At 36.5% G+C, this 21,362-nt stretch overlaps 1 protein-coding gene across 2 annotated transcripts in view; it reads right to left on the bottom strand.

The window, feature by feature from the left end:
• The window catches only part of CCDC6 (coiled-coil domain containing 6), a 51,520-nt gene that overhangs the window by 9,796 nt on the left and 20,362 nt on the right, over positions 1-21,362 (bottom strand). For both annotated transcript variants that reach the window (XM_005520433.3, XM_088059718.1), the window contains exons 3-7: positions 14,824-14,952; positions 9,662-9,765; positions 7,858-8,018; positions 5,182-5,338; positions 1,874-1,974 (exon numbers count right to left, since the gene is read on the bottom strand). In XM_005520433.3, the coding sequence (XP_005520490.1) occupies positions 1,874-1,974; positions 5,182-5,338; positions 7,858-8,018; positions 9,662-9,765; positions 14,824-14,952 (652 nt within the window). The remainder of the gene's footprint in view (positions 1-1,873; positions 1,975-5,181; positions 5,339-7,857; positions 8,019-9,661; positions 9,766-14,823; positions 14,953-21,362) is intronic.

Raw genomic sequence — 21,362 nt, 5'->3', positions numbered from 1 at the left:
GGCACATCATTTCCCAAATTAAACATGCCAAGTCATACAAATACTTGATGCAACATGCAGCTGTTTTATTACTGTATGCTGACGCTTTTGACATCATCTTACTGTACTACTTTAGATACAAAATACTCCCAAAAACTATTTGCTTTCATCCATTACAGCATTCATTTATCTCAGACAGCTCTACAAAATTCCCTATTGATCTCATTAGTTATCTAACAAACTGCTACTTCTATTTTTCCAAAATCTGAAACTCCCCAACTGCTGATATTAATTTATCAGATGAAGAGGAGATTAATGCAGCTGTCTAGCAGACAAGCTAGCCTGAAACATTTATCATACCAAAATTTCAAAACTCATAAAACTCTGTTAGAAGCAATCATTTCAGCTGTGCTTCAGAGTGTGTTTCAGCATCCCCTGACTGTGGGATAAAATTCTCACTCCTGTATCAACAACTGATGGGCAGTCAAGTCCACAGGGAACAAGGAATGCACTTCACTCTCAGTACAGGAATAAACGGACAGAGTTCTCCTGCACTGACACATCGGCACCTGAACAGGGTGCATTGCTAAGTAATGTAAGATGCAAGCCTGTAAGTTAGCAGGTAAACTGCCCCACACAGAGCTGTAGTTATGATCCCTGTGTGACTGCAGATCCAATCTGCAGTTGGATACTGTACTGTTACAAAGGCTGCACACAGAGAACCATGAAATGAATGCCCAGCCCTTACTCCAGAGCAGCTGTTGGCACAACTACACTTCTGTACATCCAGTTACAGGAAAAGGATAAGAAAACACGTACCATTTTCTTGGTAACACACCTTGCAAAACACTGAAAAGTCAAGTCATTTGGCTCATTTCAGAAATGCAAAAACCTTCTGAAAACTCATAGTCATACTGCTGATCTCTAAAACCATAATATGGCTTACAGCCATAGCTGGTTTTCACACATGCAATACTTGGATGAAAACTATTTATAGTCCTTTGAGAAACCACAAAAAACCTTGAAAATCAAAGGATCTAAAGACATTTCATATGTTCTAGCAGACCTGTGTAACAAGATGTCTCATTCCCACCTTCTATCAACACAGAGCACATCTCATCTGCCTGTCAGGTTCTAGAGGTGAAAGTGGGAAAGCCAGGCACGCACAATTCACTTCTTAATGTTCAAGGTGTGAGCACCGTGTAACCCATTGCCAACAACTTGTAATGCATGTTCAAATGCAATTTTAAGGGATTTTGAATTTCAGTCAATAAATGTGTTAGTAACACAAATGCATTTCATTTGACCTAAAATATATGCAGAAATTAGAATCCCAGAAGAAGTTTGTTTGCCTCTGTTATACAAAGTATGTGAGACAAGAATTATTAATTTTATAGTTATTAATAATAGAAAAGAGCAGAAGTACAGAAGCTACTTCTCTGCTGAAGAGAAATTAAAACTGACTTTTTTTCCAATATGTTCAAGATTAAACTTCTCTAGAAAGTTCTGATTCAGCGCACAACATCAGTCTTATTACTAGCTTTTCATCAGACTCTAGAAATCCATTTGAGTTATGTGTCCTGTTGCACAACTTGTGTGGGAAGGGAGGGGGGGAAAAAAAGACAGCAAGAGAGAAAAAGAGGAAAAAAAAAAAGAAATAAGGTTCAAGTGATAGCCACTTAACTGATCTTCAATATCTGTCCACAGATCTGAAATACAGAATATCTGGTCACCATCCAAGAACATGCTGCACTAAGGCTAAACTATTCTTGCATTTATGATGCATGATTTTTTCTCCAAACTAGCTTTGAAAGGCTACTGACCTAAATATATTAATAGGGCACATTACTATGTGATGCATACAATAATTTTAGAAACTGGGTTTAATATTTACCAGGTGATATAGGTCTGCTAGAACTTGGTGAGGGTGTATAAGGGATAGGACTGGACACAGTGCGAGGTCTTAATCCTTGTGCAGACATCTCATTAAAATATCTAACAAAAAAAGGCAAAGAATAATTAGATTAAACCTTTTAAAATGTGCCATGTTTTAAATGTTTCACTGTGATTTTTTTCAATTCCCATAAGAATCACATTAGGAAGTCATGACAGGAACTCTTGTCATTGCTGACACTGGCTTAACTTTCCATGGAAACAGCTGGATTTATCTTAGGCATTTGCAGTTAAAACCATACAAGTTGCATATGATTAAATAATATATATTAAGGTCAGAGATGTAAAACCATGTCATCCAATCTGACCCATTCTACACTCTTGCACTTCATACATCATTTCTACATTGAACTCAAAATTTGGTTGGCTGGAGTGTATCTTCCAGAAAGGTATTCAGCACTAATCAGAAATCATGAAAAAGGGTGAAAAAATCATTAAAGTACTAGTAATTTGTTCCAACAGCTGATCAGCCATAGCATTAAAAACATAACCTGTTTCCTACTTGAATCCCTCTGGTCCCAACATTTAGACATTTTCTCATCTTGTCTTCTACCACTGGAAGAGAGACACTTTCAGCCCAGGACCATCTCACTAAAGGTACTTCCAGGCTGTGTTACAAGACACTTGCCACACTTCACTATGATAAACTGAACATATCAGAACCTAAGGCAAGGCATTTTTCCCCACCTGTAATAATTTTAGTGATATTTATTTGTCCTTCATTCACTGACTACAGTGAAGCTTCTTCACGGATGTCAAGTGCTATATAAAAGGATAAAAATAATACCAATTGCTCCTTCTTGCCACCTACTGTTTTTATCTCAAGAGATTTTACGGGGTTTTTTTCCACAGCACTAGGATGGCAGTCTCAGATTGAGTTGCTTAGGCACTCTTCACTTAATTTTTCAGTCACTCTCTAGATTAGATGTCCCTCTGCTCATCTTCTCCATGTGGTTGTAAGTCAGTGCACGTGGCTTTATATTATTAGATTTGGCTGTATTTCTTTACTGGACACAGCAAAGCAGCAGGCCAAATTTGCTGCCTAACAGCCCTTTGACTCTTGTCGCCTCTTCTACCAGTGTGTAGTCAGGAATTCTTAGTAGCTGCATTTATTTCCCTACCATAATGAAAAAAAAAAAACAATAGTGTGGAACAGCATTAAAATTCCTCCTATTTGATGGAACACACAATGACTACTTTGAGGTCCGTCCATAAACTATTTGAAACGTATTTTGATACTGCATCTTGCTGGTTTTTAACCAGAATATTCAGAGTTACAAGGCACCTGCTCTAGCACAGGCAGTACACTATAGTGATACCAAAGTTGCTTTGAATTTGGGTAGACCAGCTAATAAAAGTAGCTGCAATAGAAAACAGAAAACTAACGGACTAATAAATTAGGGTTTAATTAAATATACAAGTTTTTAAAAGAGCTATCAGTGGCAAGGTTAGTGAAACTGAACTAAGCTACCTCTGCTACACAAAGTAAGTTTCAATGCAGACCGGTGTGTGTGTTCCAGCAAGGCAGCATCTTTGATTTAATCCCCTTGCATCCTATACAAATACAGCTTCCTCTTAAGTCATCCCACTACCTGGCTCAGGTGACGTGGAACAGCAGCACCCCATTAGCATGCATCCTGGTTTCAAGTATTACCCTACTACTCCAAAGAATAGGATGGAGAATTAAGACAAAGCTACTGCTGGAGAAAAGCAGCCTTTCTAGAGAAAAAGGCTTTGGGACAGCTGTGTCTTTTACATTCAGGAAAGCAAATTCATCTACCCTCAGCTACAAACAATAATTATCATCAGCTAACAGAATGCAACTGGAAGAAATTGATAGCTGATCCATCACTACCATCATTTTTAGGAAGATATAAGCTGACAAAAATTGACATTTTAAAATCATTATTACACACAGTTCCACAAGTATTTCGTATTCTCAGGCTAACTACTAATGCCTGTTTTGTCCTTCACTTTGCTTTTTATTATTTACACTGCAAATACTTGATTTGGAGTTATTCTGTGAGGCCTTTCTAGTACTAAAAAAATCAAACATGACAATTTCTTACAAGTACATTATAGTCAATCGAATTTTCCTGCATTTTTATGATAACCACTACTTACAAGTGGGTGATAAAAATTTACTAAGATACTCTACAATTTTGGATTAATACTGGTAATTCTCATAGATCTACATTTTGACTGTATTTCCATTACACTGTAAATAGTAGAAGAAAAGATAAGCCTAATAAGAATCCCCAATTTCTATCAATTTAATTTATATAGCATTTGCTACTTCTTAATACCAGATGCTAACACAATATAGGTCAAGTTGCTTTGGTGTTTCATCAGAATGAACACACTACTTTGAGCTTTAAGCATACTCCTTACCACAAAATATCTGGTACTTTGTTTCTGGTAAATTACATCTTATAACAAATATATTAAAGACCCAAGAGGAAACTGAAATCTTTCAGGATCAGAAAAAATACACAGCACAGAGTAACTTTTTTATTTGTTCTAAAAGACCACCATAGATCCAAAAAAAATATATGACAACACAACCAAATAATGAGCATTTGATAAGAAATAAGAATGTTTTATTCAAAATGGACTTAAAATCCTCTAAGATATAACACTGTCATATTTTTATGATGTGAGAAAACACTGAAAGGCATGATATAACCATGAAAAACTCAAGACTATCTGTAAGTTTAGGGCAAGCAAAGCAGCTTGCAAGAGAAAAAAAAAAAGGATGTTGTGGTTTGGACATCAAGAGCAACCCAACAGTTCTGGAAATGCTTCCTCTCTCAAGGATTTTACACAGTATCTCTTTGTATTTGGCTGAATGTATTTTACTTTCTGCAAAGAAAAAATCAGCCTCAAGTAAAGATGATGTCCCTACCTCACAGACTTCCTTGCAGTTACCAAGTTAGGGGCAAAACAAAAGTGCTGTGATAAAATTATCCTGATTCTCAACTCCACAGCTGTACTTACATATTATCAAACCTAATCTACCTAATCAATCTTCAGATATATATTCATTTCAGATATAAATATTTTCTTCCTCACTGTTTAAAACTAATGAATTTCTGTACCACACTGATACAATTCCTGGACTATGCTGAAATTTGATATGCATATTAAACCACATAAAAGTTACTTCTAAAATTATTCTATAATATTCAAAAAGTAGTATAAATACTAAGAAGTAAGTCCAACACATCTGGATGGCCAACAAATACAAACCTTTCATCATCCATTTCTAAGCTGGATTCACTTTCTGACAGTTGTCTGCAGAGAGCTTCCCTACGTTCCATTTCCCTCTGTAATTTTCTTTGAAGTCTCAAGTTTTCTTCTCTCATATGTCGCTCCTCTTCTAAGTATTGTGCCATCTTCTCTGAATCTGAAATTCATCATTTTGTTAAAAGTTGATTAAAATTCAGTTTCTCAGGCAGCCAAGTATGTTGTGCCTAATTTTACCCCAACATTTCAAGATGAAGGTGTAGAAAATGCTCAGGATAATCACTGAAAATTTTCACCTCTAAGTCATTAGTTCAAAGCCCAAATAAACTATTGCTTGACATCAAGTCTGAAAATAAAATGTAAGAAAAGCAAAAACCATCACCACAAACCAGAAGTGCTTATTAAAATTAATTTGAAAAGAAAGAAAAATTTTATTAAGAAAACATTATTAAAACCATCAAGAAAAAATATTGATTCCTGCTCCATTAAAATAATCCTATTCCACATTTACAAAGATTTTCCTGCAACACACTGAAGAAATTATTTTAAAGGTATACTTTCATTTTGAAGGAGGAAGCACAACACAAGTTCTGAATCGCCAAACTCAAACTTGTATTAAAATTGCTACCTTATATATATTCTACAGCACTCTTTCAATTCCACATCTTATCACAAAAACTGTCCAACTGAACATGTACCAATATCCAAATAGCATTCAATTTTAATGTTAAAGGTCAACAAGAGGTTTACTCTTTACATCAAATGGCAATTTGAGTTGTCAGTTCTAAACAAGTTCAGCAAACATCACTTAAATGATCTGGTATCACAGATTAAACATTAAACACATTTAAAGTGAAAAAGTCAAATTATGAAAAGTTACAAAGCTTTGTGACAGATTACTTAAATAAAATGGAGTATATGATAAAGACTTATGAGGAACAGTATTATTTTGTGAGATTTTGTAATATTTGAGTAAGCTCACAGTTACATCCTTGACATTAAGAAAACTCAAAACAATTCATCATGCTTTGTCATCACTCCTTTATGCAGCGACCTTCTAGGCAAAAACTATTCCTGTTTTAGAAACCTGTTCCCAAACTATTAACAACATATGATTTATCTCTCTTCTGTGGAAGTATCACTTTTAAGTGTAACAGTGTCACTTCTTGTACAATATTATCATACCAAAGCAGTTCCTAGAAGTGTTTCAGAAATAAAAAATGTAATACAAGTATCAGAATTTCATAAACAGATTTCATTAAGTACTTAAGAAGAATACTAGAAGTTCTCTAATGACCATGTATTACAAACACCAATCTGAAACTGCATTTCAGTTTCACCTTCTGCTTACAGACTGGCACATCCACCATTCCTACCACCTCTGCTATTTGTATTGCAGTTCTGTTTAACCTGTTCAGAAAGGGAGAGAGTCCTTTTAAACCTAGCTCTAACTTTCACTGCGAATTTGACATTAATGCTTTCAGTTTTTTACTCTAAATCATAGTAGTTCAAAAAGAAAACACTTAAAAAATAGAGGATACTTAAAATGAAATTCATTAGGCTGCATTTGCACAAAGAGTACTTTTAATCTAAGGCCTTGCTCTTGTTCTGAACTTTATTAAGTGAAGGCTGCAGTGCAGAATTTGCAAGTACAAAGATTAGCTGTCCTTATCTTCTTATAACAGCCACAAATTATTAATGCCACAAACTTGTGCACAAGGTCTCTGTGAAAGAGCACTCTTGTTCCATCATCTCTGTCTTGAAGGAAGGCTGCTGCTGCTGCCTCTAGCAAGCTCTTTTTCGAAACAGAGGTTCAAATATTCCAGTTAGCCCGGCTGGCCAGAGGAGGATGATACTGACTGTTCTGCATTTGCCCAAATTTTTCTGGCCCTGTGATGAGCTATCTATTCACTTACCAACTACAGTGTAATGCTACTGACTCGGAACCAGGCAGAACTGCTGACCCTCCGACAGGTATTTTAGATTCAGAAGGAAGGAATGAAGGACTGGCACTGCAAAGTCCAAGCAAAGGTGCCAGCAGCCTCCTGGCAGCTGAGCCCATGTGCTCAGTGCACAGCCCCTTCCTGGAAAGACAGGGCAAAATGCAGGTCCCACTGCTGCGCAAGGGACCCCAGCCCTGTACAGTAAGAATGTGATAACTTCTCGGCAGCTCTTTATGCTTCAAAGCCATCTTACATAGGAAAGGACACAGTAAATTAATGCTGCTATACTGTTCAACAGCTGCCTTAGGTTCCCACAATCATTAACAAGTCAAAATTCTTATACACAGCTGACCTTTATTTTGCTAGTTGTTAATTCTTTTGAATAATTCTTAATTTGCAACATGACTCCTGCAAGTAGGCCATAAATATGTTTTGAAAAATTTTTATGTAATACTGCTAAGTTTCTGAAAAAAAAAACCAGATATATCTTTTTCCGGCACAAAACAGTCAAGGATTATTTTTGGATTCTTTCAGACATCCTTTTAGTAAAACTAAAGAACCCCCTAAACTACAGTATAAATATATTAACAAGCAATAACACTACAATTATGAAAATGCTGTAATCCAAACCTGCCCAATTTTTTCCACTTCTACCTTAAATTCAAACTCAAGAAAGTACATATAAAAATCTTACAATGCAAAACTTCAGAAGATTTTAAACAAGTCGTTTACTCACGCTGTAACTGTGCAGCTCTCAGTTGTTTCTTTAACCTCTCCACTTCATTCTTTAAAAACCTGATATGTCTCATCATATTTTCTGGAGAGTCTATCTCCATTGATATGTCTCTGGGTGATGGTGGAGCAGACACTGGCTGGTCTAATTTCTCCTGCAAAATTCTGTATGAAAAATAGTGCAAACTTTACCTTCCATTCAAATAAAAACCTCTTGTATCCCCAAGAAAGCCACTGCAAGGATTCTGACCCATATGTAGGATATATTTTAACTACTGTTTTGAGGGGAGATAAACTGGGGAGGAATTACAATGTTTAGTTTTTAACTCAAAATAAAAAAGGTAAAAATTGTTGTCCTAGTACAGAAGAATTTTCTAACGTATTCAGACACTGACATTCCAAAATATTACAGCATGCAGTTCAGGAAAAACAAATTTTAGACTATAAACAGTTACCTCAGTTTTGTCCTCAAACAATACTTATTACACAAATTTTTTGCCAAAAAAAAAAATCATTTAATCTCTTATAAGTTTTTACATTTATGTTCTTGGAGAAAGGACACATAGTGAAGATTAATGATGAGAAAAGAATGTCTATCTTGAAACACAGGCTTTTCTGCATTTCACCACTATCAAAAGAATTTCACAGACATTGTCTGAAGGACAGAAAAATAGACTTCCTTTTTTTTTCATTTTCAAACAGAAAGGTATTAAGGTGTTCCACATAATCAAGGTTTCAAACACTTCATATAACTGATGATAAAATCAGGAGTAATGAAAGTCTGTTATGAAATAAGCACATGGTAGATATTGAAGATTCTAAATGATGATTTTTGGAGGTAACATAGGAATATTTTCCACCCTGAAAGCATGAAATTTTAGAAGGAACGTGTTGATACGCCAGATTCAATGCTGCCTTGGAGAGCAGGAACAGCACTATCCAAGCACAACCTTTTGAACATGTGTACCACACAACGTACTAAAGCAGGGTGTGACTCCAGCAGAGTTCCTCACAGGGAGGGGCACAGTCTGAGACAAATCAAACCAGAAATGCTTTGCCCTAAAGAAGGCTTTAAATCTAAGATACACAAAAATCCTACCAAAGGATCATCCTACTATGGATTTACCACACCTTCCACACAGCAGGGCTGTGTAAAATAAAACTACAAAACCTGCAGTTCATTCAGGCTCAGGTGTCTTCTGAGGCCTCAGCCTCAGAGGGTCACATTAACATAACAGTAAATACATAAAAAAATAAGGTATTAATAATCACTCATCATTATTCTCTCCTACTTCCTCTCCAGACTGAGTTCTTGTTACTATAACATTTAAGAGATGGTTGCTTTCATACATATTTTCAATTTTAGCTGTTCCAATAATATATAGCTTCACTGTCTTAACTTCTACTAAAGCATTGGGAAGTCTCAATGACATGAGTGCACACCACTGAGAAAAAGCTGAAGTTTTCTTTAAGCAGAGAGGGAAAAAAGAAGAGCTTCTCATGTAACAAACACAGTAAAATACCATGAATTTAAAGCTGACCACAAACTAGAAGCTTTAAAAACAGACTGTTAGCAGTTGAAAAAATTCAATAAATTCCTTCAAGCTTTCCCAGGTAATTTCTTACACTGGTTAGTTTAATGTCCTTTAAGCAATCAATGTGGCATCATGCAAACAAGGAACTACTAAATCTTCTAGGTTTTCACAGATTAGACAACTCTTGTGGGACAGAGGTGAACATATTTAATCCAGAACATGATGTATTAAAAACCTCTCCCATAGTTGTGAGTGCACTGTAACAGGACAAACCGTTTTTCTGCTTCAAGCTTATCCATCCTCTTCCAGAGACGATTCACTAGTGCTTCTTGTTCCTGTTCCAAAGTATTTTCAAGGTCAATCTTCTCACGTCTTAGCTGGAGAGGAAAAACAAGTATTGAAAATGATGGGCATGCGTTTTTTGCAAGGAACTGTAATTAGGAAAGCTCCAACAACGCCATTTTACATAATGCTTTACAGGAGCAAGAAGAAGGGGAAGAAGAGACAGAATTCAGGTAGAACGCTCCAGAAAAATCAAGAGATTCAGTAGTTGCACAGTTGTTATCCTCTTAACACAAGCTCTTCTCAGAGAATTTGTTTCTGGCCAATAAGCAGGAGCACGAACCCTGGACATGCAGGCACTGATGACATGACAAACCTATTTAAAGACATCTCCTATTCCATGAATCTATGAAGTTCTAACTGAATTTACTGTTCAGTACAGCAACGTTTGTAAAACTTTTGAAACATTTTAGATGTTTTTAGTGGAAGAATCACAGTTAAGTAATCCAGAAGTGGAAATGTTTGCCTCATGTGCCTAGTGTTAGATAAACTAAATAGATATTGTTAGATATAACAAAAATAGTAAAGAAAAAGTTACATGAACTGCCTTAAGTGTTACTGAATCAATCCTTACTAGCAAAACAAATGTAATGCTATCTTAGAAAAGGTTTTATAAAATTAAAAGCTTAATTTGACATTAATCACGTTCACTTATTGTGTAAACAAGCATTCTTGATTCTACTACAAGTTAATAAAAGACAAAAAAGATATAATGTAGAACCTTCTACTCTAAAGTTAATAAAAGAAGATATAATGTAGATGAAGAAGAAACCTATTATTAGTGTTTAATTATAGATACAATACAAGTATTATTAAGACAGGAGAATATTAGAATATTCTAATAATAGAATAGATAATCTTACTCTCTAGCAATATAGCGGAATTCAGAAAGTCAATAATGAAATATCTGGGAACAGATCAGCTCCTTTACATGTGGAAAATAGCATGGAAGCATTTTTCCAAGTCAAGCCTCAGTTAACACCTCTTTTCTGCTGGGCAAAAAATCTCACATTAGAAAATGGAAAGACTGAAAACAGAATTAAACTATTTCCATTTATTACATCACTGGCTGAAGGGCTATTGCAGCATCTAAATCTGTAAACTATTAGTGCTAGCCACTAAATTAATACTGAGAAACCCAAACAAAATATAACCTTACACACTTCAGATACCAGTGCAAGTTTAATGAATGTGCAACTTCTTCCTTAAAAGGTTAGAGGAATTAGTTACTGTGAACAGAAGCAGACATATGTTGATGAGTAATAGGGAGCACACTTTGAGAAACACTGTCTAGCAAATCTTTCCATGTCTGAGTTTCCAGATGTACATTAACAGCTCAGGGAACCTTCATCTCAGTACAAGAAAAATCAGAAGCAACATGCTTCAGCCTCCCCACGAGGATGAGAATTTGGATCCTGACCAACACTTTGTTCCCCACATGGCTGGAGGTAGTGGTAGGAAAGCAAAGAGCTCAGCCCCAAGAGTGCAGGGCACTCTGCCTCAGGGCTCCTCAGCCAGTCTGGCCAACACTTGGGGCTGGGAATGTCCAGAGGAAAGAAACTACAGAAAATGTCCTGGGAATCTGCACACTGTGCTTCCACATTAGCAAAACCCAGATCTCCACTATATTGCACAGCTATCTAGATAATCACATGATGAAGAAAGCGTGAATGCAGGTACAACCTCTGCAGCAATGCTTTTTGCATCATTTCAATGCTGCATGGCTCAGACTCAACTACTCTTAGTCTTTTTACAACTACGTTTAGATCTAGCAACAAACAAACCACTAAGAACATACAGGTGAAAAGAAATCCATATCTTTTAATGGTAGGAAGAAGAGAACATTGGAATTTAAAGACAGAGTAAATTATTTATAAGCCTGGATTTGAAAAAACTAAGATTACATTTAGTATTATAGCAACCATTACCAAGGCAGTCCACTAAATCTGCTTGTAGGTGAGCACGCACAATGGCAAAGTCAAACCATCAGCAACAATACACAAATAACCCTTGTGTTGTGCTCTGAAGCTGCTCTGACCAAATACCAAAGAAACTAGGTGAAATAGATCTAGAACTCCACATTTCCAGTAATATGAAAACATACTGGAAACAAACATCTTCCTTTCTTGGTCATGAGTATTGTGCCAGTTTTCCTCCTCTCAGGATTTTAAAGCTTGGAGGAAGAACACCTTGAATGGCACGTACAGCAGAAGCAACTGCAGCATCCTGTTCAGAGCTGTGACTAATAAAAGAACTGGTGCATCTGGCTTGGTACTCAGTAGTTTCAGGTGTACTTTGAAATGTACTCCAGTCAATGAATTTTTTTACAAATTTGGTAATATTCTGAAATAAAATAAGCAGGATGGGATTATGCTCAGGACCAAGCCAGCAGCTCTGTAAATACTAGTGTCACTCTACAGGGGTTCAGAGCAATCAAACATCACTTAATTTTGACCATTAAAACCAGGAAACAAGGAAGCATTGCCTGCTTTTTAGACCTTAACCTTCCCTTCAGAGGAAAATTCCTTTTAACCTTACTCACCAACCACCTGTGTTTCTTCTTACTCTCTCTCTCTCACACACTTTACTTAAAAATGCAGCTAAAATTGTATGTGTATCCCTGTATTATTGCTTTGTCAAATGTCCTGCCAACTTATTAACAAACACAACTGTTCCCTCCTGAAATGGAGGTCTTCCAAATCAAAGTTTCATATGCTCAACTCTTCCTATGCCCACTATCCCAAATTTCACTTCCCTGCTTCTCATCTCCACCTTGCCCTTTGTAGCTTTAATTCTGTGCTGCTTTCCAAGAAAATCTTTCCCCAAGATTTGACCATCTCATGTTCTTCTCCTTTCAAAGCAGACATAGGAGATGATTATTAACAGTTTAGTTGCTATTTCTCATCTCCTAACTGCATCAATTCTAGTTTATCACTACACTGTATGAAACAGAAAAGCAATTAAAAATAGTAACAGCAAGGCTACACACACTTAGTAACAGAAGACTACACACACTTGGCCTCTGTAGGGCAATCCTGACAGCTATTTATTTCCTATCAAATCACTGAACTGTAACACAGAACATTATTGCTTGTTTTAACTGAGCCATTCAGTTAATGAAATAGTCACATGCTGTAAATTTCTTCACCATTTGCCTTCAGAGAAGAATGCTCTGCTGACTTCAAGCTGACTTAAGAAATTATTTCAGGTCATGTTTGAACCCTAAGATCCAATTTCATTTTTATTAAGGAATAATATTCTATTATTCCACAATAATTCCAATTCCAACCACAAATCAGCTACCTACTGATCACCTGTGGTATAAGCAGTTCAGATGAAAAAAAGCGAAGAAGAAAGAACACAAAGCATAGATAATCCATGTTCTCCATTTTAAAAACAGCATTTTAGTGAACATATGCTGTAATTATCTGCTCACTGATTAGTGGTAGATCTCAATGCAGCCCAGCTCAAAGCATTGCTGTAGTTTTCCTTCCAAGCCCTGTTTAATAGGTGTTCTGAAGGTTGTGTTGCAGACTCTGGCAATCCCTCTTCCTTAATTCCCTCTGCGTGCAATAAAGGCAACATGTATCTCCTCACAAGGTTGGGTTGCTTCTTGCAAGGTGCAGCACATGCCCCAGGGTTGCTGCTTCATCTGGTTAATTAGCACAATCAGCACTTTTAATTTGTGTGAGGAAAGAGAGTGTGCTGAAGCCCTAAGTAACCTGACATTTACTCTACCTTACTGTGAGAGAAAACAAAGGCATATGGTGAATTACACGTAACTCACACAGAATTTCTAAGCAAGACTTACAGCCAAATTTTAACATCTTCACAAAGTTTTCCAAGCCAGATACTAAAGACCTTTGTGCATCTATGCTTTTTGAACAGTGTATCATTGACATTTAGATGCAGAAACAAGTTTCAAATTTTATGATTTCACAAATGTGTCTGTCCAGAACAACGAGACAAAAATAATACCATGAAGATTTCAGCTGTGGCTCATGCTAGCAATTTAAAGACTATGACAGCTTAGTGGTGAAGCTAATTGCATTTTGGTTAAGTGGCAGCCACCACCACCTTGTGGCTAAGAGAGTTATTTCAACCTCATGCTAATTTCCATGCTGGGTAAGGATTTGTTGGCAACTACTTATTCCTACCTTTTAATTTTTCAGTTTGTTCCATAGGTCTCTCTATATAGAACATTACCGGAAAATCAAGAGAACTCACTTTTTCATTTAGACAGCCATTAACTAGTTTATCCATGTCAACAGAAAAAGGAGAATCATACAAAACCGGTAACAACTCAGATTACCAGCAACAAAAAAGTTCCACAGCAGAAGAAATCAGAGATAACACACTATACTTACACCACCTGAATTATTGAACCTGCACACACCAGAAAATCTGCAGTCCTTTAACAAGCCTACAGGTTTTAGCAGATTGCCCTTTAAGTCAAAAGGTCTCCTGCTGACACCACTGAGATGCTTTGATGCAGATGCCTAAAATCAGACATAAGAGCACTCCCAATGTCTAAACATCCTGTTGAAACACAGCCAAACAAGTGGTGTTTTATCTCTGCTATCTTCATGACTGTCTAAGGAGAAAGGGGGCTGGATGTAGTTGAACTTCAAGGTGTCTGAAAAACACACACAACTGACAACGCACAGTTCCAGGGCTGTACTATCCAAGCTGCCACCAAAACGTGACCTAGAGCACAAGACCACGAACAGGTCATTTACTACTGTGCTTAACATGATCAGAAATGTCAGCCTTTTCTCACCAGCAGCATGAGTGGAAGCTGATGAACAGCAACAAACAGCATTATTTACAAAAAAGCATTTGCAAAAGTCACTGTCGTCCAGCAGACGACATGAAGACCCACAGAAAGGCTACTAATAGATCTAAAGGCCATGAAAAAAAATCATCCAAGTTTCTCATAATAAATTATGTTACTTTTCTGTTGCTTGGAAATTTGAACTGACTTTTCTATATTCTCAATACTGCCCAGTTTCTTACATGGTTAAAACATTAAGTCAAATCTAAGACAAAAGACGGGTTTTTTCTCAGTCATAATGGTGAAATGAAAGGGTTACCTGCTCAAGGGTAAGCTGCTTCGAAATTGTATCATTTTCCAGTTTTTTAATCTTCTTCATCAGTTTGTTCACTTGAAATTCCTGCTCCTGTTCCAAATGCTGCTCCAGTTCAGCTTTCTCATGTTGCAGCTAAAAATTTAGGAGACATGTAAATATTTTAAACAAATACAAGCATTAACTTAGGCACCTTCTATACATTTACACATTTATTCTTCCTGCATGTTAAATTCTCTATGATGCTTCTCAAGAAACTTCAAAATGCACAAGTCTCCCAACAGTCCTTCAAAAAGGAGCATTTTAAACTGTGCTGCATATTTACAAAGCAGAGAAAAGTACATTTCCAACTACCAAATTCAGTCAAATCAAAATAGGTTCTTTCATATGCTATATATAATGCATTATAGACATTTCCAAAGTAAAAAATCTATCACAGTGTTCACAGAAGCATTGATTTTAATCTAAGTGCCTAATCTCAAGAGCACCCAAAGCACAAAATGCAGGTCTTGGCACTTCCTTCTCTGGGCAGCTGAAAGCTGAAAATTGTGACTGAATTCATACTAATTAAATTGCTGTGCAACGAGTTAACGAACAACAAAAAGAATTTCTAATTTATATTCCTATGCTATCAAAATCAAACTGCCCTGATGACATAAAAATACTGGTTATTTCAAATCAATGTTATACAATTTCTTAATACCAAAGGTTGTTTTTTTTTTTATTTAATATGTCCAATGGAAAAGAACAATCTAACTCTCAAGGCTGTCAAGCAGATGGAAACAAAAAAACTCCCTCATTTTAACATAAAGTATGGCTTGGAGTAGAGTCCCTCTGAGACAAGGATCCAAGTCTTCTTGCAGATAAAACAGCGTGACTGGCACCATGGTACAAACACATGAACCTGACTTAGGGAAATGTGGATGTCACCAATTGACAATGGTGCAATTACATTGTGTTCTGACCATCCACTGAAAATTGCAGGCACCTTTTTCCACCTGCTTATTTTTTCTATGCCAGTTCTTCTGGCTAGCTCATAACAATCTGTAAGATCACAGTGTTTAAAGGTGTGAAGAAAACCTGAGGAAATGGAGAGACACCTCACAGTCAGAGACACAAATCAAGATTGCTGAATAGCCACAGTAAAGGAAGAGACTTTGATTTTTAAACAAGCTGAAATTCAGCTCCTTTTGCTCCTATTTAGAGAGAAAATGGTCCATAAAGTGCAGCCTGGCAGAGAGATCAAGGCAAAAGGCTCATGGAGGAAGAGCACCAGGCAGATGCTGGTGCAATATACATATGGGAAAAGTTTGGGGTTTGTGTTTTCAAGGCTTGTCAATATTGAGATTTGATTTCTCACAATTTAAAACAAATATCAGAAAATAGCAAACTCTTAAAACAGAAAATATTGGCTTCATTTTACAAAGAGGGAGAAAAATATTACTAACACCCCCAAAATAGATGAGTGGTGTCTGTCACTCATATAGGGTAAAATAATTTTTCCCTTTTATTTCCTTTGATCACAAAAACAAACCAAAACAATAAAAATCCCGTTACTGATGAAACCTTAATGCTGAAGAACAAAACTGCTAACAATGAGAAAATATCCCCTGGTACAATACAGGTGGATAGTGTTTAATTTATTTAGTAAAGTAAAAGAGTTTTTTCCAACTCTTTTTAATTATATGGAATTACAGTAACAGTCTACAAATACACCTGCCAGCTAAAGAGAAGGAAGAAAATGTGTTAGAAAGTGTCACCTTGATACCAGTGTCATACAGACCTTGAATTGCATATGAAAACTGAAGGAGAATTTTCAGCTCCGTAAGATTAGAGATGGGTTTGGTGCAAGAGAGACAGTGACTAGTTTGAAGTGAGAACGCATGGGGCTGTCAAACACAAAGCTTAGCAGCAGGAGTGTGCCTTAGTTCACCTAAGTTCTAAAGAACTACAGCAATACTTTCTGCAGGAACAAGTGTCCTCATACAATGTAGGGCCACATTTACCTTCCTTCCCTACTGTACTGGCTTACTTTTGAGCAAGTGGAAGGTGTTTTTATGAAGTAATGGAGCCAATAGATGAAGTTCCCCCTTAGAAAATGAACCCTCATTTATCCCCCAGACGATGACTTTGTGCAGTCTATTTTTAGGTATTCCAGGCCCTCAAAAGCTGTCCACTTTTTCCTTCGCTGCATCCTGAAAGTCCTATTTATTAACAATTTTGTATCAGCAGTTTGCTTCCTCTTTATGTCCAGTTGTTCATCAAATAATTGACAGATGAGCTGGCTCTGTTTATTCCACACAATCCCATAAGTATCCTTGAGATGACGCGTGGAATTTTTGAGAGCTAAAGAGTAATAGCCTATGTTTACTTACAATTTTTTAAAGAATTGTCAAGAATCAGACTTACATAAAAAACATTTTTGTACCGACATTCAATTACTTAACTTGCCTGACTATACATGCTGTTATCTTGGTATGTTGTAGCATCTTATTTTCAAGGACAGCTACTTGGACCAATTTGCACTTCCAAAAATATAAGGATGTTAAAAAAAATCTGATTTTGATTTTGAAAAATACAGGTGCACAATTTAAAGTAATTGACTCTGCTCTGCAAGATTAAACAATATTAAAAATAAATTCTTCTTTGGAGCAGCCTTGTTTTACAAATGGAAATTTTCAAGATTTACTACGTTCAGTTTCAAAACAGTAACTCAACACATCCATGTCTACCGCTGCAAGAACAGAGCCTGCATTAAAGCCCTTCTCATGATATTCTGCAAAATACAGCCACCATTTTATAATGACTAAAGATTGAAGATGCTATAAAAATTTTTTTCCAAGCTTTCCAGAGACTTCATCAGGTAAACAAAAATATAATTACATGATGTTCACAGGAAAACAGAGTAAACACAGATAAGGCTTATAAGAACTTTATCAGGGATGTATGTGATAAAAATATTTTGTTTACTGTAAGATCTCTGTTGAGATGCGTGTGCTCCTTCATTCCTGCAACATTCAACCTAGAAAATTAATAATTATGTGAAACAAAGGAAATCTATCTAATAAAATTGTACATTCATTCATTTGACTTGTAGAGGCAGTGAAAGTTACAGTCATAAAAAGATATTATTAAGCAGTGGCATGGCACCAGAAAGACAGTATTATTCTGGTGGAAACACTTTCTTTTATGTGCTACCATGTCCGTTTAGACTCGGTCTGGCATATAGTAAAAGGTTTCAAACTTAATTTCTTCTGATATTGCAAACCTAATGTAAGCCTGTGTTTTATAGCAGTGATGCACATAGTGTTGAACTGGGAGATACTTGCTGGCTGTTAGGAGGAGCACTGCAGCTCCCACATATAAAATGCTTTAATGTTCTGGGAGCTCACTCTGGGCCACGCTCAATGAGAGGCATAAGCCTCTACAATTGTGACAACGGTCTGACAAAGGAACAAACATACAGGCATCATGAAAGAAGTCACTCTGCTAGGTGCTTTCAACAGAAAAGCAGTAGTTTTGAAACAGGCACAGAGTTCTAAATACTTGAAAAAGCGAGAGAGTGAAAAACATATGCAGTTTAGCAGAAGTACCTCTCCTTAGTTCCAAAATGCAAAGTTTTAGACAAAACAACAGATTCATATGCAATTTTTTCCCTTATTCATCCAAAAGGCAGGAAGCCATTTGCTGTACAATGTCTGACAGCATGAATACTCTAAGTCTAGTTCCACATCAGACCAACATCGCCTGGCAAACCCAGAGATTAAGAGTTAATCCCGAACAAGAGTGGAGCAACCAACTGGAGGATACTGTATTCCTAGTTAAGTCATTATCCGAAGTCTGCATGTAATTTAGCTAGAATTCTCTACCGAGCAAAGATGCCAAAAATGGAAGTGGGCATTTATGAGCTCATTATTCTCCTAATAAAGACAGAATTGCTACACTCTAGTGTGCAATGGTAAGTATTGGCACTCACAAATCTCAGGAAATGAAAAAAAAAAGGGGATTATAATTATCTTACCTTCCTACTCTAAAAAACATTAGCCAGGAATGTAGCCCCACACTTGTAAAATGGGAAAACTATCAAATTACGGAAATGATACTGTAATAAACTCTAAACTGACCATGTGATGTGTGCCAATATTGCCCTGTTTTCCAAAAAATGAATTTGTTTGTATTATCAGGAGTTTATCTTCTCCTATTTTTAATCTGTTGGTGTACGTGGGTATAATTTCCAGGATCCATCACTGAAGAATCAAAACCTTCAGACAGATAAACTTTCAGAAAACAAAAAACATCAGTTATTGTTTTCAGTTCTTTGCTGCTTAAAAAAATTGTCTGCAACTCATCAATATTCTAATGTCTATTTACTAAGTCCATGATCTCTGAAGAGATAAAGAACTTCTTCCATGGAAACATATGGTAATACTGAAATGTTCCCTAATTCTACAGGTAAACTCTTTAGTGAAAGGGACCATTTCTTCTATATAATTTATAAGCTGCCAACCACATTACTGATATTTAGGAGAATATATCAATATTCTGGTTTTGTATTTACAGCAATTGTATCACATCAAAGACATAATCAAGGCATGAAATGAGATCTGCATTCAGCATACACACAAACAGAAAGATAGTTTTAATATTAAACTGTTCGCATTAAAACAAGTGCTCCACCTGTACTGCCAGTCTTGAGCCACTGTAAAGATATGAAAAGTCATGCAGAAGTATGGAAAACAGAACCTGCTGTAAGGCGAGTGTAAGGGAGGGGTCAATAACATTTGTAGCATATACCATAAACAGAAACACCATTGATGACTATGCACAAGCCACAGAAGTTTCAGCTCTGGCCTTGTGGAGAAGCAATGATATAACCCTTATCGCTTCTGCACACTGAAGTTTTCAGGTAAACCTCTAAGCAAGAAATTCCAAAACACTCATCCTTCACAGGCCAACCACCAACACCACCACCAGAATGTTGACAGCTCTTCTCTTTTTCAAGTTACCTGGGCTATTATTCAGAGAGCACAAACTTACGATTCACTTTCAAAAATTGCTACCTAATGGTGCTGAGAGAAATGACACAGCTTAAGGATGAACAATTTGGAACATAGGTGCATTTATGAATTGCCGTATTTTAAAATCTTCTGGTTGACATAACCATGTTTATCAAAGGCTAAATGAGGCTTACAGCAAGGCCACATGGAATGAAATCTAAGGCTGCAGGTGGTGGTCAGAATTTTACATCCACACTCTTGTAGTTATGGCTATACAGCTTTATCTTTCAGCAGAAGCCTGCAGCTTGCCTGCTGGAAAGTCAGGTAATATTAGTCTGCATTCTGTTTCAGATGCTTCTCTGCATCTCCCTCACCAATGAGAATGAAGTTGCATCCGTTAAGGTCTTCCAACAGACAAACAGTACAATGCCCTTGCATTGTTTCATACATAGCAGTGAGCCAAGCACCCCTTTGGCCATTTTGAGAACAGTAGAGTGTTACCTTTTTCTTTATTTTTGAACAACAGTCAAAGGATTGTTTCTGAAAGCCCACAGCAAAAAAAGAATAAAAATAATCATATTTTTAGGTTGACAAGAAGTTTGTATTTTTCTCTGCAATGTTTGAACCTATTTTGCATAATTTTAACAATTTAAGAATGTTAAAGACAGTTAAAAAAAAACTTGTTAAAACAATCCCATGAATTCTAGGAAAAAGCCTAAGCATGTTTAGAGCAATTACTTGATACAACAATTTACTTGCTGCAGAACTTTGTGGTACAAATTTGTGTGCAAGGTCATTCCTTGTAGGACTTTAAAACTCCTCAAACAAATCAGGTGTAATTCATACTTTTATTTTAAAGTAAGTTTTAGTTTCCGCTTTTTAATGTACAATACAGTCCATGTAACCTGGTTCTGTAACAGATTTCTACATCTTCTTTTCAATTAAACAACATTGTTCAATGTACCATTTCTCCCTTTACTGCAAGAGACTTCATTGGAAAGCTTTTTCTATAGTGATATCCACATTTTACTCCAATTATAAAAGAACAGTTGATACCCCTACTTTACTGCCATCTGCTTCTCTGTTTCTCATGAAAATGTACGGCTTAGAAATCAAACATGTCTCTTACTCAGAAACATTCTTGTCAGTCCTCAAGAACAGCAAGAGGAAATAGTAATACCAAGTAAGGGATATTTTATCTTGCTACTGAGCTTCCTGTGTGATAACAGGCACCAAAGAGACAAAGTGAAAGCCTAGTTTTCAGTAACAAAAGTGCCAGATGGGATTAGTTCTAGCGGTGTTTCCAAACACTGTATTTCCTAACTGCAAAGCGAAACATGCCTTCAGTCACCAGCTGCAGAACACAGCAATGCTTACAACATACAAATTAGCTTCTTTTAAAGTGCCTGGCATTTCGTGACAAAGCTTAGAACCAACGGCATGAAAAAATCTCAGGCAGATCACATTAAACTCTCCCCTAACTTAGTACCCTGTCTCCTACAGGGGACAAAAGCAGGTATTTAGGCAAGGCTGTGAGAACACAGCAAC

Source organism: Pseudopodoces humilis, chromosome 9 (assembly GCF_049639895.1).
Source record: "Pseudopodoces humilis isolate 2021_Gansu_Grassland_sample_001 chromosome 9, ASM4963989v1, whole genome shotgun sequence".
NCBI classification, from domain to species: Eukaryota; Metazoa; Chordata; class Aves; order Passeriformes; family Paridae; genus Pseudopodoces; species Pseudopodoces humilis.
This window is presented reverse-complemented; position numbering and strand designations above follow the sequence as displayed.